We start from the raw sequence: 16,794 nt of genomic DNA, 5'->3' as shown, positions 1-16,794 counted from the left end.
ACTTTTGTTCCTTAACACTTTTGGTGTTGCTTCTTTCAAATCTTGCTTTAGGTTTGATGTTAAATCGATTCATTGGATTAGTCTCGATCAAGCTAATTCTGGAGTGAGTCGTCTTAGGATGTTGGAGTGACCATCGTAGATTCTAAGTCCGATCTAAGAGTGATTCATCTTCTAACCTTACTCTTGGTTGGAATCATTCGGTAAGTTAGTCGTTTTTGTGAATGTTTGCAAGGATCCTAGAAGGACCTCTAGCTTTGTAAACACAAGCAACCTTGGCGCTTAACACTCGAGGAAAGCAAATATGGTTCACTTTTGGTTCAAATCATGGCGTCAAACTTCGGCGAGCCAAAACTTTTGGTTTAAGACTCATTAAAACTCGAGGAACCAAAGATGGTTCACTTTTCGTTCAAATCATGGCGTCAAACTTCCACGGACGAAAACTTTTGGTTTACGACTCATTAAAACTGGAGGAAGCAAAAGACGGTTCACTTTTGGATCAAATCGTGGTGTCAAATTCAGCGGACGAAAACTTTTGGTTTAGGACTCATTAAAACTCGAGGAACCCAATGATGGTTCAATTTTCTTTCAAATTCTGGCGTCATAGTTTAGCAGACTAAAAATTTTCGTTTAGGACTCAATAAAAGTCGAGGAACCCAAATATGGTTCACTTTTGCTTCAAATCATGACGTTAAATTTCAGCGGACGAAAACTTTTCGTTTAGGACTCATTAAAACTCGAGGAACCCAAAGATTGTTAACGTTTGGTTCAAATAATGGCGTCAAACTTTGGTGGACAAAACCTTTTGGCTTAGGACTCATAAAAACTTGAGGAACACAATTTTCGTTCAAATAATGGCGTCAAAGTTCAGCGGACGAAAACTTTTCATTTATGACTCATTAAAACTCTAGGAACCCAAAGATGGTTCACTTTTCATTCAAATCATGGCCTCAAAGTTCAGCGGACGAAAACTTTTCGTTTAGAACTCATTAAAACTCGAGGAAACCAAAGATGGTTCACTTTTGGAACAAATAATGGCGTCAAACTTAGAAGGACGAAAACAATTGGTTTAGGATTTATTAAAACTCGAGGAAACCAAAGATGGTTCACTTTTGGATCAAACCATGGCGTCAATCTTCGGCGGACGAAAACTTTTGGTTTAGGATTCATTAAAACTTGAGGAACGCAAATATGGTTCACTTTTCGTTCAAACCATGGCGTCAAAGTTCAACGGAAGAAAACTTTTTGTTTAGGACTCATTAAAACTTGAGGAAAGCAAAGATGGTTCACCTTTGGATCAAATCATGGCGTCAAACTTCCACGGACGAAAAGTTTTAGTTTAGGACTCATTAAAACTCAAGGAACCGAAAGATTGTTTACTTTTAGATCAAATCATGGCGTCAAACACCAGCGTACAAAAAGTTTTCGTTTAGGACTCATAAAAACTGGACGAAACTAAAGATGTTTCACTTCTCAATCAAATCATGGCGTCAAACTTCGGCGGACGAAAACTTTTGGATTAGGACTCATTCAACTTTTGGTTTAGGACTCATTAAAATTCGAGGAAACCAAAGATGGTTCACTTTTGGATCAAATAATGGCGTCAAACTTCGGCGGACGAAAACTTTTTGTTTAGGACTCAGTAAAACTCGAGGAACCGAAAGATGGTTCACTTTTAGATCAAATCATGGCGTCAATTCAGCGGAAGAAAACTATTGGTTTAGAAATCATTAAAACTCGAGGAACCCAAAGATGGTTCACTTTTCGTTTAAATCATGCTGTCAAACTTCCACGGAAGAAAAGTTTTCGTTTAGGACTCATTAAAAGTCGATGAAACCAAAGATGCTTTACTTTTGGATCAAATAATGGCGTCAAACTTCGGTGACCGAAAGTTTTGGTTCACAGCATTAAAACTCGAGGAACCCAAAGATGGTTCAGTTTTCGTTCAAATCATGGCGTAAAAGTTCGGCGGACGAAAACTCTTGGTTTAGGACTCATTAAAACTCCAGGAACCCAAATATGGTTTACTTCTTGTTCAAATCATGGCGGCAAATTCAGCGGACGAAAAGTTTTCGTTTAGGACTCGGTAAAACTCGAGGAAACCAAAGATGGTTCACTTTTGGGATCAAATAATGGCGTCAAACTTAGAAGGACGAAAACAATTGGTTTAGGACTCATTAAAACTTGAGGAACACAAATATGGTTCACTTTTCGTTCAAACCATGGCGTCAATGTTCAGCAGACGAAAACTTTTCGTTTAGGACTCATTAAAATTCGAGGAAACCAAAGATGGTTCACTTTTGGAACAAATCATGGCGTCAAACTTCCACGGACGAAAAGTTTTAGTTTAGGACTCATTAAAACTCGAGGAACCGAAAGATGGTTCACTTTTAGATCAAATCATGGCGTTAAACTTCGGCAGACGAAAATTTTTGGTTTAGGACTCATTAAAACTCGAAGAAACCAAAGGTATTTCACTTTTGGATCAAATCACAGAGTCAAATTCCTCGGACGAAAACTTTTGGTTTAAGACTCATAAAACTCGAGGAACCCAAAGCTGGTTCACTTTTCATTCAAATCATGGCGTCAAACTTCAGCAGACGAAAAGTTTTCGTTTAGGACTTGTTAAAACTTGAGGAAGCCAAAGATGCTTTACTTTTGGATGAAATAATGGCATCAAACTTCGGCGACTGAAATCTTTTGGTTTAGAGCATTAAAACTCGAGGAACCCAAAGATGGTTCACTTTTTGTTCAAATCATGGCGTCAAACTTCAGCGTGATAAGCGCCAAGGTTGCTCGGGTTTACAAAGCTAGAGGTCCTTCTAGGATCCTTGCAAACATTCACAAAAACGACTAACTTACCGAATGATTCCAACCAAGAGTAAGGTTAGAAGATGAATCACTCTTAGATCGGACTTAGAATCTACGATGGTCACTCCTACATCCTAAGACGACTCACTCCAGAATTAGCTTGATCGAGACTAATCCAATGAATCGGTTTAACATCAAACCTAAAGCAAGATTTGAAAGAAGCAACACCAAAAGTGTTAAGGAACAAAAGTTCTTGAATTTCAATATGTTTAATCTGCCAAAACAAAGTGATTACAAGCCTTTAAATAGGTCAAAGGGTCGTTCAACTTGAGGAACACCAAAAGTCTTCCAAATCCTAGTTAATGCAAATTGTAGAAAATAAGACATGCAAATTAAAACATGATTGCACATCAAACTAGACAACTAAATGTGAATCCAAAAATGTAGAATTGCTTTAAATTGTCTTGTAAAGCACATGTAGGAGGCGTTTTAGGTTTGGATGAGATTTGACAAGCTTTGACATCACAAATTCCCAAGAGGTGCAATCTGCAAAGGCACCTGTTCACAAAAAATCTGCAAACTTTTTTTGTCCTCCGTGCCATCTCTCAAAATATACAACTTTTCCCGTGCCATCTTTGCTCAATTCTCTTCTTGACTCATTAAATTAACGTTGTAAAGAATTTTTGGCCTATAAAATGTTTGTCTCCTCGTGTGCATTAGCTAGCCTTTGAAGATGTAATATGAAAGCCTCTTGAATCTTCTTTGCTTTGCTTCTTGTAATTGGTCACAAATTGATTTGTATCAGTCCTAAACCAAAAGTTTTCGTCTGCTGAACTTTGATGCCATGATTTGAACAAAAAGTGAACCATCCTTGGGTTCCTGGAGTTTTAATGAGTCCTAAACTAAAAGTTTTCGTTCGCCGAAGTTTGACCCCATTCTTTAATCCAAAAGAAAACTATCTTTGGATTCCTCGAGTTCTAATGAGTCCTCAACGAAAACTTTTCGTCTGCTGAATGTGCCACCATGATTTCATCCAAAAGTGAAACATCATTGGTTTCCTCGAGTTTTAATGAGTCATAAACCAAAAGTTTATGTCCGCTGAACTTTGACGCCGTGATTAAACCAAACGTGAACCATCTTTGGCTTCCTCGAGTTTTAATGAGTCATAAACCAAAAGTTTTCGGTCGATGGAGTTTGACGTCATGATTTGAAAGAAAATTGAACCATCTTTGGGTTCCTCGAAATTTAGTGAGTCCTAAACTAAAAGTTTTCGTCCGCTGAAGTTTGACGCCATGATTTGAACGAAAAGTGAACCACCTTTGGGTTCCTTGAGTTTTAATGAGTCATAAATGAAAAGTTTTCGTCCGCTGAAGTTTGACGCCATGATTTGAACCAAAAGTGAACCATCTTTGGGATCCTGGAGTTTTGATGAGTCCTAAACCAAACGTTTTCGTCCGCTGAATTTGACGCCATGGTTTGATCCAAAAGTGAACCATCTTTGGTTCCTAGAGTTTTTTCTATCCGTTGAATTTGACGCCATGATTTGATCCAAGAGCGAACCGTCTTTGGGTTCCTTGAGTTTTAATGAGTCATAAATGAAAAGTTTTCGTCCGCTGAAGTTTGACGCCATGATTTGAACCAAAAGTGAACCATCTTTGGGATCCTGGAGTTTTGATGAGTCCTAAACCAAAAGTTTTCGTCCGCTGAATTTGACGCCATGGTTTGATCCAAAAGTGAACCATCTTTGGTTCCTAGAGTTTTTTCTGTCCGTTGAATTTGACGCCATGATTTGATCCAAGAGCGAACCGTCTTTGGGTTCCTTGAGTTTTAATGAGTCATAAATGAAAAGTTTTCGTCCGCTGAAGTTTGACGCCATGACTTGAAAAAGTGAACCATCTTTGGGATCCTTGAGTTTTGATGAGTCCTATACCAAAAGTTTTCGTCCGCTGAACTTTGACGTCATGATTTGAACCAAAAATGAACCATCATTGGGTTCCTGGAGTTTTAATGAGCCGTAAACTAAAAGTTTTCGTCCGCCGAAGTTTGACGAAATGATTTGAACCAAAAGTGAACCATCTTTGGGTTCCTCGAGTTTTGATGAGTCCTAAACCAAAAGTTTTCGTCCGCTGAATTTGACGCCATGGTTTGATCCAAAAGCGAACCATCTTTGGGATCCTTGAGTTTTGATGAGTCCTAAACCACAAGTTTTCGTCCGCTGAATTTGACGCCATGGTTTGATCCAAAAGTGAACCATCTTTGGTTCCTAGAGTTTTTTCTGTCCGTTGAATTTGACGCCATGATTTGATCCAAGAGCGAACCGTCTTTGGGTTCCTTGAGTTTTAATGATTCCTAACCAAAAGTTTTCGTCCGCTGAATTTGACGCCATGATTTGATCCCAGCGTGAACTCTCTTTGGGTTCCTCGAGATTTGATGAGTCGTAAATTAAAAGTTTTCGTCCTCCGAAGTTTGACGAAATGATTTGAACCAAAAGTGAACCATCTTTGGGTTCCTCGAGTTTTAATGAGTGCTGAACCAAAAGTTTATGTCCGCTGAAGTTGAGGTCATGATTTGATCGAAAAGTGAACCACCTTTGGGTTCATGAAGTTTTAGTGCGTCCTAAACAAAAAGTTTTTGTCCGCCGAAGTTTGACGTCATGATTTGAACCAAAAGTGAACCATCTTTGGGTTCCTCGAGTTTTAATGAGTGCTGAACCAAAAGTTTATGTCTGCTGAATTTGAGGTCATGATTTGAACGAAAAGTGAACCACCTTTGGGTTCATGAAGTTTTAATGAGTCCTAAACCAAACGTTTTCATCCGCTGAATTTGACACCATCATTTGATCCAAAAGTGAACCATCTTTGGGTTCCTCGAGTTTTGTTGAGTCCTAAACTAAAAGTTTTCGTCCATCGAAGTTTGACACCATGATTTGATCCAAAAGTGAACCATCTTTGGTTTCTTCTAGTTTTAATGATTCCAAAACCAAAAGTTTTCGTCCCCTTAATTTGACGCCATTATTTGAACGACAAGTGAACCACCTTTGCATTTGTCGAGTTTTAATAAGTCCTAAACCGAAAGTTTTCGTCCGCTAAATTTGCCGCCATGATTTGATACAAAAGTGAACCGTCATTGGTTTCCTCGAGTTTTAATGTGTACTAAACTAAAAGTTTTCGTCCGCTGAAGTTTGACACCATGATTTGAACTAAAAGTGAACCACCATTGGGTTTGATATGAACCAAGGAGCTCCCTTTTTCATGCCTCATGGACCGATTACAAGATCAAGATCTCAGAAACTTCAACAAGCCTTACTACTTCGTGTGCAAGCGTTCGTAAACTCGACACGAGAATTAAAGGAAGATGTGAAAGATGTTGGAACAATTCACTACAATTTGGTGCAAGTTATGCATTTCTAAGTGTTTTTAAGACAAGTCAAAGTCCACTTGGTCAAGGTCAAAGTCAACTCCATCAAGACCGTCAAAGTCAACTCATTCAATTCAAAAACCAAGTCAAACACTCCCATCCCTCATTATGGACGGGATTGCACTTCTTTTGGTTGGCTTTCCATGTTCTTAACCTTTTCATTTGATTGTCTTTTCATTTACTTAAGTTATGACTTTTCATTTGCAAGCCTTTTCATTTTTTGTAGGTTATGTCTTTACATTTATATGTTGTTGGAGGCGAATCCTGGCCTGCCACGTGTCATGATCGAAAAGGTGAGTTGGTTAAACACGTGGGCGAAATGAAGAAAGCGGCTCCAAAATACTCAGGTCGGCAGTCAGGGTAGGACCTATAGTGCCGAGCTGAGCTGATACAAAGTCCGTAATGGTGTCCCTTCCGTACCCGACAACACGCCGCGATTTTAGGGTGTGTCAGAACCCCTGTCCGGCCCAGTTTCTATAAATAGAAACCTTTGCCTTAAATGCAAGGTACGCAATCCCAAGTAGACTCGGCAGGTTAGCTCGGACTAGAACTAACTTGCTCGTCGGAGTGCTAACTTTGTTTTGCAGGTCTCAAGAAGGGTTCGGGGAAGGTGTGGGACCGCTGGCCATAGTTCGTCCTGAGCATTCCGATCTAAATCGTATCCGAGCTCAATCGATTTAGGGCTCAAACATCTGGCGCCATCTGTGGGAAGGAACATATCTAGAAGTCAGCCTCACCTTTTGCAATCTGAGACAATGGCCCAAACCCGCTCCCAGCAGTCACGATCTCAACTTTCGCCTATCCGCTCTCCGATGAGGGATGCTGTCACTTCCCGAGCCCATCCTCGACTCACGTATTCTCAGGTGGCAGGAACTCCCGTCGTCAAACAACGACCCCACGCGGGGGCGGTCAAGGAGAATGGAGGTCGGCCGGCCACATCCGATCCAGTAGCAGTCCGGGACTTCCACCTCGCCTTAGATCAGTTCCCGCCACTGCAACCTCAGAGAAACGGGTTGCCGCCCCGCGCACCTCTCCTCCGCGGTTGGGGAAACACGGGTGCATGTTTCGGGGCAAGTGCTGATGCGGGCGTGGACCCCGTCATGGTAGCCGACGTGATCGCCGAGCTCAAGGAAGTCAAAGCAAGGCTTGAGGCGGTTGAGAGAGGCAGCGAGGTGTCTAGCTCTTCCGTCTCCACGGATCCCATTCGAGGAAAATGACCGATGCATCCTACCCAAAGAATGGAGTATCAGTTCCGACCCCGCAGGGAGGCCCGAGCTGGAGCACCCTTGCGAAACCCGCAACGAGTGAGGACAGGCAGTGCCCTGGGAGTACAGATTCACGACCACCCTCGGTAGGACGATCGGGTCGAGGGCCGGCGCCCGAGGATCCGACCAATCCGGACTCCCTTGGCATCTTTCGATAACTCCAACGCCCATTAGGGCCGAGGGGCCGAGATGCCGAGGCGACGAGTAGTGGCACCCGAAGATCGGGAGTATTTGGTTGACGATGAGGACGAAAGTCCAGTGGTCGACGTTCAAGAGAGGTCCTCCCACGCTGACCATTCGTTTCGGTCTGAAGTAGACCTCCTCCGGGATCAGTTTCAGAAGGAGATAGAAGATCTTAAGCGGCGGTGCAGGCCTGTAGACCCGCATCGCGTGGCCGAGCAAGAGGAACCGCCTTTCTCCCAAGCGATCCTGGACGCAGCTATTCCACCGAGGTTCAAGGCTCCGGTCATGAGTTCTTACGACGGGTCTGGAGATCCGATCTCCTACGTAGAGGTGTTTGAGGGGAAGATGGATTTCCTGGCCGCGAGCGACGCCATGAACTGTCGAGCATTTCAAATAGCCTTGGAAGGCTCAGCAAGATTGTGGTACCGACAGTTGAAGCCACGATCCATCGACCGTTATCAACAGCTGAGAAGGTTGTTCATCAACCAGTTCTCAGCTCGGCAGTTGCTGAAGTTGACACCCTCTCACCTCGGAACAGTGAAGCAACGGGACAATGAATCCTTGACGGAGTATATCGCTCGGTTCATGGACGAGCATGTCAAAGTGGTAAGTTGCACTGATGACATCGCCATGATGTACTTCACCACGGGTTTGAACGACAGGAACCTGACGATAGAGTTCGGAAGTCGACCGCCGGCCTCCCTGAACGAGATGCTCGCTAGAGCTCGCCAGTACATCGACGGCTTGGAATTGTGGAAAGCCAATGGAGCTCGGCGGAGCAACCGTGGTAAAGATCGAGACCAAAGGTCCCCTCCTCCCAAGAAGTAGCGCAGCGATGGTTGGAGCTCGTCTCGGCAGGCCGACGACAGTAAGAATAGAGGCCGTCGAGACGAGAAAGCCCTTTTAGACCGTCGAGGGCCGAAGTTCGACAAGTTCACTTCGTTGAATGCATCAATTGCGGAGATCTACGCGGCGGCCGAAGACACCGACCTGGAGGCGCTTTTCGCAGCCCCAGAAAAGCTCCGCCGACCTCCAGGGAAACGAGACAAGCGGCTCTACTGCCGATTCCACAAGGATCATGGCCACGACACCTCACGCTGTTTCCACTTGAAGGAGCAGGTCTAGGATCTGATCCGGAGGAGTTATCTGAAAAAATACGTCGGCAGGCGTGAAAGGGCAGAGCCAGAGGGGTCGGCTCAGGAGGACAAGCGAGAGAAATCGCCCCCGCCGAGACGGAAGGAAGATCGTCCCGCCGTTATAAATACCATCCATGAGGGCCCGAGTGGGGGACAGTCGGGGCAGAAGAGAAAAGCTCTGGCTCGGGAAGCAGCACACGAGGTCTGTACCTCGTACCCCAAGGAGCCTGTGATGCCGATCTTATTCGACGACCAAGACGACGAAGGAGTGCACATGCCCCATAATGACGCCCTAGTAATCGCCCCACTCATAGATCACGTGAAGGTGAGAAGAGTTCTTATCGACGATGGAGCGTCCAGCCAACATCTTGTCGTTCTCGACCTACACGGCCTTAGGGTGGGAGAAGAAGCACTTGAAGCTCAGGCCGACGCCGTTGGTCGGCTTTGCAGGGGAGTCGGTGAGTGCGGAAGGATGTGTCTCGCTCCCTGTTACCATCGGCGAGGGAGATCAACAAATAACTAAAGTCGCAGAATTTGTTGTGATAGATTGGAGCTCCGCGTACAACGCCATAATTGGTCGGCCCTTGATTCATGATCTCAGGTCAGTCCCGTCTACTTACCACCAGGTCTTGAAGTATCCCACCTCGGCCGGAGTTGCGACAGTCCAGGGTGAGCAGAAGACGTCCAGAGAATGCTACGCCGCTGCGATGAAGGGAACAGCCACTTGTGCGGTGGTCACGAGCGCGCCCAAGCCGTGTGCCGACGAACCATAGCCGAGCCGTGGCACTCCAACTGAAGAACTAGAACTTGTCCCCCTGCTGGGGCTAGAAAGGCAAGTCAGCATCGGCAGCAGACTGGGGGCCGAGGTGAGAGAGGAGCTTGTCGGTTTTCTGAAAGCAAATGCTGATGTGTTCGCATGGTCTCATGATGACATGTCGGGCATAGACCCAAGTATAATGGTGCATAGACTTAATGTAGATCCTAGCTATCGGCCTGTGAGACAAAAGCATCGGCTTGTCGACGCCGAGCGAAGCAATGTAATTTGTAAAGAAGTCGAGCAGTTGCTACAAGCTAAATTGATAAGAGAAGTTCATTACCCCGCGTGGCTATCTAATGTAGTTTTAGTTAAAAAGTCCAACGGCAAGTGGCGCGTATGTATTGACTTCACGAGCCTCAATAAGGCGTGTCCGGAAGACAGTTTTCCCCTGCCTCGGATAGATCAGCTCGTCGACGCAATGGCAGGGCATGAACTCCTCTCCTTTATGGATGCCTACTCCGGGTACAATCATATTCGGATGCATGTGCCCGACCAAGAGCATACCGCCTTTGTTACCGACCAAGTGTTGTATTGCTACAATGTCATGCCATTCGGTCTGAAGAATGCCGGGGCGACCTACTGGGATGGTCAACATGATGTTCGCCAAGCAGATCGGACGTAACATGGAGGTGTATGTAGACGACATGTTGGTGAAAAGTAAGAAGACGAGCTCCCATTTAGCCGACCTAGCAGAGCCTTCGGCGTGCTTCGAAAGTATCAGGTGAAGCTCAACCCGAGCAACTGTGCCTTTGGGGTCTCGTCGGGGAAGTTCCTCGGGTTCATGGTCCACGAACTCGGAATTGAAGCAAATCCGGACAAGATAAGGGCAGTCCTCGAGATGGAAGCACCGGGAATGTTAAACAGCTGCAGAGGTTGAACGGCCGACTGGCAGCCTTGAATCGCTTTGTGTCTCGCTCCACGGACAAGTGCCACCCTTTCTTCCAAATACTAAGGAAAAAGGGTCGGTTCGAATGGACCGACGATTGCGAAGCTGCACTTCAGCAGTTGAAGCAATACCTCAGCTCGGCTCCCTTGTTGTCAAAGCCGCTGCCTCGCGATGTACTCTACCTGTACCTAGCAGTGTCGGAGAATGCAGTAAGCTCAGTACTTATCAGGGAGGCGGAAGCGCGGCCCTGTTTACTACATGAGCAAATCATTGACCGAGGCCGAGGCTCGTTACCCCTGTGTTGAGAAGCTGGCCCTAGCCTTGGTAACCTCGGCGCGACGCCTACGACCATACTTCCACGCACACAAAATAATCGTCCCGACAAACTTCCCCTTGAGGCAGATTTTCTACAAGCCCGAAACGTCGGGTCGCCTGATGAAGTGGGCACTAGAGCTCAGTGAGCACGACATCGCCTTCGAGCCGAGATCAGCGTTGAAAGGTCAGGCAGCCGCAGACTTTGTTGCCGAGCTGACCCCACCCAGGCCAGGGGGCGATGTCCGCGACCAGTGGACACTCTATGTGGATGGTTCGTCCAATGAGAAAGGTTGTGGGGCAGGTATGCTGCTCCTCGGCCCCGGCGGTCTTCGGTTTGAGTACGCACTCCAGTTTGGTTTTCGAGCTTCCAACAACGAAGCCGAGTACGAGGCATTGATAAATGGACTAAAGGTCGCCAGAGGGATGGGCGTGAGGCGACTTTTGATTCTCAGCGACTCCCAGCTGATTGTCAATCAGGTTACCGAGGAATACCAAGTAAAGGAAGCTCGTATGGAGAGTTATCTGGCCAAAGCTCGAGGGCTCCTCGCCCAGTTTGAGGACTATGTAATTCGACAGGTGCCGAGGTCCGAAAACTCCAACGCCGACGCACTGGCTCGCCTGGCCTCGGCATACGAGACCGATCTACCATGAACGGTTCCAGTTGAAATACTTGCTGAATCGTCCATCGACCAGCTTGAGATAATGGAGATCACGTCAGCTCAGCCTACATGGATGGACCCAATTAAGGACTTCCTGGTCAATGGTTCAGTCCCCGCCGATCCGAGCCAGGCCAGAAGGCTCCGACGCCAAGTTGCCCACTACTTGATGCAAGAAGGCAAGCTTTTCAAAAGGGGATATTCCCTACCATTACTGCGGTGCCTCGACCCAGAAGAGGCGAGATATGTCATGCGCGAGATTCATGAAGGGGTTTGCGGAAACCATGGAGGAGCTCGGTCCATGGCCGCGAAGGTCGTCTGCCAGGGCTACTACTGGCCGACGATTGAGCGCGACACCAAGGAGTTCGCCAAAACATGTGACAAATGTCAATGCTTCGCGAGCATTTTGAGACAACCCTCGGAGATGCTGACGTCGATCTCAAGCCCTTGGCCTTTCGCTTAGTGGGGGATAGATCTGATCGGCCCACTACCGATGGGGAACGGGCAGTTGAAGTTCGCCATAGTCGCTGTAGATTACTTCACCAAATGGGTAGAAGCGGAACCTCTGGCGTCTATTACCGAGGCGAAGGTCGTCAGCTTTGTATGGAAGAGCATAATATGTCGGTTCGGTATACCGAACGCTATCATTACTGACAATGGAAAGCAGTTTGACGGTGCTCGGTTTAATCAATTCTGTCAACAGCTCGGCATACGTCACCTCAGCTCGTCGCCTGCCCATCCGCAGTCTAATGGGCAAGTTGAAGCCATCAACAAGATCATCAGCGTGGTCTGAAGACGAGGCTGGAGTCTCTGAAAGGTCGGTGGGCAGAAGAGTTACCAGAGGTATTGTGGTCTTACCGAACTACACCTCGCCAATCTACTGGTGAGACGCCATACGGCCTAGCCTTCGGGTCGGAGGTTGTTGTCCCTGCGGAAGTCAGCATGCCAACGGCCCGAGTTTAGAATTTCAACGAGCAAGCCAACAGTGAAGCCCTACTCGTGAATCTTGACCTCCTCGAGGAGAAAAGATCTCACTCCCAGCTTCGGCTAGCAGAATATCAGAACCGTATGGCTCGGTACTACAACGCAAGAGTAAAAGTCAGAGCGTTCAAGCCTGGCGACCTCGTCCTCAAGAAGGTAATGCAACATGTCGGAGCACTCGAGCCGAACTGGGAAGGCCCGTACAGAGTCTTAAAAATACTCCGACCTGGAGCGTATTTGCTGTCCGACCTAAATGGGAAACAACTCCCCCACCCATGGAATGCCGAGCATTTGAGAGTTTATTATCAATGAAATGTGTGTAATCCGACGTGTAGATTTTCATTCATTAATAAAAGCCGATCTCTAGTCACTTGTGCAAAATTTGACTTTATTCGTTAGTGTCGCCTACTACTACCGAGCTACGTCAAATGAGGGCCAAGGAAGACTACGTGGTATGACCTATGCTAAACGACCTACAATAGTACAAACGCGCGAAGCAATGGTCAGCTCGTAAGAACCTGGTTATCCCAAATGCACACCGCCGAGTTGAAATGTTCGGCTCGTAAGCCGTTGTGTAAGTAAGAAATTACTAAGACTTGACGAACTCAAACGATGAGACCAAAACTAAAGCTGAAATTAGATTGAAATTTTAATCAAATTTTCTCTAAGTATTGGGACTTCGGAAAGAGTAACCCAGGTCTGAGTAAAAATGCATTTCATTAAAGCAGGAGAAAAAGCTTGATGGAGAGCCGAGGTATATATGCCTCGGCTCAGTACAATGTTTGAATTTAAAAACAGTAAAGCAAGAGAAGCAACAGAACAAGAGGCCGAGCTATTCTTGCGGAATATCGGCAGGGCTGCTGGTTCCGACATCAGCATCAGCAACCACGGCGACCTCAGCAGCCTCAGCCTCCTTATTGACGTCTGTGGGGTGATCGGCCCAGATAGACTCGTACTCCAGCTCGACGGCGGCAATGGCCTTCTTCGGGCAAGAGGCGTCGAGCTTGTTGAGGGCATAGAAGAAGCCTGATATGAACCAAGGAGCTACCGTTGTTATGCCTCATGGACCGATTACAAGATCGAGAGCTAGGAAACTTCAACAAGCTTTGCTACTTCATGTCCAAGCGTTCTTGAACTCGACAAGAGAAATAAAGGAAGATGTGCAAGAAGTTAGAACTATGCACTTCAATTTGGTGCAAGTTATGCATTTTTAAGTGTTTTTATGGCAAGTTAAAGTCCACTTGGTCAAGGTCAAAGTCAACTCAATCAAGACAAGTTAAAGTCAACTCATTCAATTCAAAAATCAAGTCAAACACTCACATCCCTCATTATGGACGGGATTGCAATTATTTTGGTTGGCTTTCCATGTTCTTAACCTTTTCATTTGCTTGTCTTTTCATTTCTCGTAAGTTATGTCTTTTCATTTACAAGTCTTTTCATTTCTTGTAAGTTACAAGTCTTTTCATTTCTTGTAAGTTACAAGTCTTTTCATTTCTTGTAAGTTACAAGTCTTTTCATTTGCTTAAGACTTTTCATATGGCTTGCTAGGATGGCTATATATAGCCTTGAGATGTCTTGTTGTAACACAATTTGAAGTTGAATGAAAAGTGAGTTTTCTCATTAGCTTGGTTGAGAGATTTATCTCCCATTTCTTGTGCAATTTCTTGTGTCTTTAGAATTTGCATGTTAGGATCATTCAAGCGGTGTTGATCATACCTCTTGTGGAGTGATTCGAATCACGAGTTTAGAAACAAGTTTTCTCTACTCTTGATATTGATCATCAAGGTAATCCGTTCTAAAACTTTTCCTTGGGTTGATTCCATACTTGTTTTCGGGGTTTTTGGGATTGAGTTCTATGGGTCTTGTTCGTTAGCAAGGTTCTTAGATCCAACTCTCAAGGGTTTCTTAACAAATCCCCTGTCCGCTAAGTCGCGAGCTAGGCCATCGAATTCAGGGAATTCCTTTATTTTCTTCTCCAAGTAGGCCCAGCTCGCCAGATTTTGCTGAGCTTCATTCCAGCTCTCTGCAGTCTCAGCTCGGCCCCGGGCGTTCTTCAGATCGGTATGAGCTTGGGCTATCGAGGCCTTCGACCTGTCAGCCTCGGCCTCCTTCTCAGCTCGCGCCTGCTCAACCTCGGCTTGGAGCTCAGCGATCCTACGCTCGTAAGAGGCGTTCGTCTCCTCCTCCTTCAAGTCCCGACCTCCGAGCTCCAGGCTCATCATTGATGCCGAGAGGCAGGCATGGTAGTGCAGCTACAAAGACCAGAGGTTAAGATAGGAAGACTAAAGGAAAAGAAGAAAGGTAGAGCGAGAACGAGCTTACCTCGGCAGCAAGAGCTACAGTCTTCCTCACCGCCTCCACCGGGTCCTCTGGCACCCGAACAGCTCGTTCTATTCGGCGAGAGCTCGAGGACCTTACTTTCGTCGCAGCCTCGTGGATGCTGAGGCGGGAGAAGGCGAGCTTGAAGGGGAGCGGGAGCTCATCGCAGTGTTGCCGACCATGTTGGGACCCCTCCTCCTAGTCAACCATGATGGGGGGAGGTGGAGACCTGGAGTTGACCTCCTCGGAAGGGAGCGTCTCCCTCGCCCGTTTCTTCCGATGCAGAGGAGTAACCGACTCTTCGCCCCCGACCACGGTCTGCAAGGGTTGAGCTTGAAGGGCCTGGAGCTTGGCCAAGTTGGCCAGCCCAGGGGCTGGGACATCGGCGCTGCTCGTACGATGACGAGCTTGAGGAGGCGCCGGCTGAGCGGTCGAGGCCGAGGCCCGCTGCCGTTTTGTACTACTGAGTGCGAGGAATTTGGAAGCCATTCCGGTAAAGAAGACGAGGTTAATTAAGAGACTTCCATTGAACGAGCTAAGGTGCCGATAAGAGGTTACCTTCAGGAGCTTTCCTCTTTTGCGAGCTGCACTGACGAGGTTTTGGAAGTTTCTTGAGCTCGTCCGAGTGGTCGCGAAGACTGAGGCCGCAAGAGAAAAGGTGAGAGTTGGAGACGAGAGCTTCACCCCACAGTGCGTACCTCAACCTCCGCCCTTGGGCTCGTTTGATGATCTCCCAAGACTTGTTGTTAATCTTCGGAACGGGGGACGGCAGAGCTGCAAAATAGGACAACGTCAGCAACAGGGTTACTCAAGTTAAGACAAAAAAAACGACCCCAGATCGCACCTAAGACACTCACCTACGTCTCCGAACTCTACTGGGACTTGACAGGTCGGCTCACCCCCTCCGTCCCTCCAAAGCCACTCGCCAGAGACGAGGAACCAACACTCCTTCCAATTTTTGTTAGAGGAGGGGTTCCTAATCAGCTGACCTACGTTCCGCCGAGCTGAGAGGTAGTACCGACCCTCTCCCTCGTTGGAGGCTTTAACGGTGTGGGTCGCTAAAAGCTGATCTACCGTGAGCCTGTCCTCGTCCTCGTCCTCGTCTCGGAGAACCCACCACAGGACGTAGGCTCCAAGCACAGTAGACCACCCATTAGGCGAGAGCTGAGCTGGGGCGAGGTTGACTGCGCTAAGGAACCTTTGTATAAAAGGGTGGAGTGGAAGTCTAACCCCCCTATGGAACATCTGGGGGTAGAAACTGACGAAGCCCGGAGGAGGGTCGTCGAGGTGTTCCCCGATGTTAGGCACCCTAAGCTCTATGGAGTTGGGGATCGAGTAAGTTTTGCGGAGCTCGGCCAACCTGCCTACCGAGCAAGATGAAGGAGGAAGTTCAACTACAGGACCGAGGTCAGGGTTTCCCGAGGTTGAGGCTATGTTGGGGTTTGCCGAGCTATCCTCGACGTAAGGGTTCCTTGAGGTAGGAGCTAAGGTTGGATCTCCTAAAACGTCGTCTGAACTAGAGGAACTAGAAGACCCAGACGACGAATCCCTAGACGAGCTACTCATCGCCAAACCTGACTGGGAGGACTTAAAAGAACTATCTAAAGAAAGAGGGAGAGAGTACTTGACTTGGAAACGACCGAGGTACACGAAAACTCAAAAGTGAAAAGTAAAAAGTGAAAAGTGAAAGACTTTCGCCTTTTATAGGACAGCCCGGAGGCACGAGAGCCGTTCGATCAAGGAGGGATCAACGGACAAGATCCGCCCACGATAGGCTGTCCCCACGACGACGTTTGGGTTCCCGAAGCAGAAGCTAGGGCTGACGACATCCATGACGTCACACATGCACGCGTGGATTCGACCCGTCCCCAGTTAGCTCGGAGGACTTCGCCGAGCCGACCACCGCCCCACCGAAGTGGGGGCCAATGTTGGAGGAGAATCATGGCCTGCCACGTGTCATGATCGAAAAGGTGAGTTGGTTAAACACGTGGGCGAAATGAAGAAAGCGGCT

General features: G+C 47.0%; 2 protein-coding genes across 2 annotated transcripts; both read left to right on the top strand.

The window, feature by feature from the left end:
• The first annotated feature begins 7,679 nt into the window (after nucleotides 1-7,679).
• LOC148210313 (uncharacterized) lies at nucleotides 7,680-9,582 on the top strand. Its single transcript, XM_088126282.1, has 3 exons — nucleotides 7,680-8,479; nucleotides 8,840-9,267; nucleotides 9,356-9,582. The coding sequence occupies exons 1-3, from the start codon at nucleotides 7,680-7,682 to the stop codon at nucleotides 9,580-9,582; spliced, it is 1,455 nt and encodes a 484-aa protein (XP_087982408.1).
• A 1,947-nt stretch (nucleotides 9,583-11,529) lies between these two features.
• Nucleotides 11,530-11,946, top strand: LOC148210312 (uncharacterized). Its single transcript, XM_088126281.1, has one exon. The coding sequence runs from the start codon at nucleotides 11,530-11,532 to the stop codon at nucleotides 11,944-11,946; it is 417 nt and encodes a 138-aa protein (XP_087982407.1).
• The last annotated feature ends 4,848 nt before the right edge of the window (nucleotides 11,947-16,794 follow it).

Source organism: Momordica charantia (genome assembly GCF_013281855.1).
Source record: "Momordica charantia cultivar OHB3-1 chromosome 7 unlocalized genomic scaffold, Mcharantia_2.0 BLBB01000007.1, whole genome shotgun sequence".
NCBI lineage: Eukaryota > Viridiplantae > Streptophyta > Magnoliopsida > Cucurbitales > Cucurbitaceae > Momordica > Momordica charantia.
This window is presented reverse-complemented; position numbering and strand designations above follow the sequence as displayed.

Coding starts and splice junctions, on each gene's coding strand:
- LOC148210313 (XM_088126282.1), top strand. CDS start 7,680: ATGCCGAGGCGACGAGTAGTGGCACCCGAAGATCGGGAGTATTTGGTT. Junction 8,480..8,839: donor GGTAAAGATCGAGACCAAAG/GTCCCCTCCTCC, acceptor ATACGTCGGCAG/GCGTGAAAGGGCAGAGCCAG. Junction 9,268..9,355: donor TCGGCTTTGCAGGGGAGTCG/GTGAGTGCGGAA, acceptor TTGTTGTGATAG/ATTGGAGCTCCGCGTACAAC.
- LOC148210312 (XM_088126281.1), top strand. CDS start 11,530: ATGGAGATCACGTCAGCTCAGCCTACATGGATGGACCCAATTAAGGAC.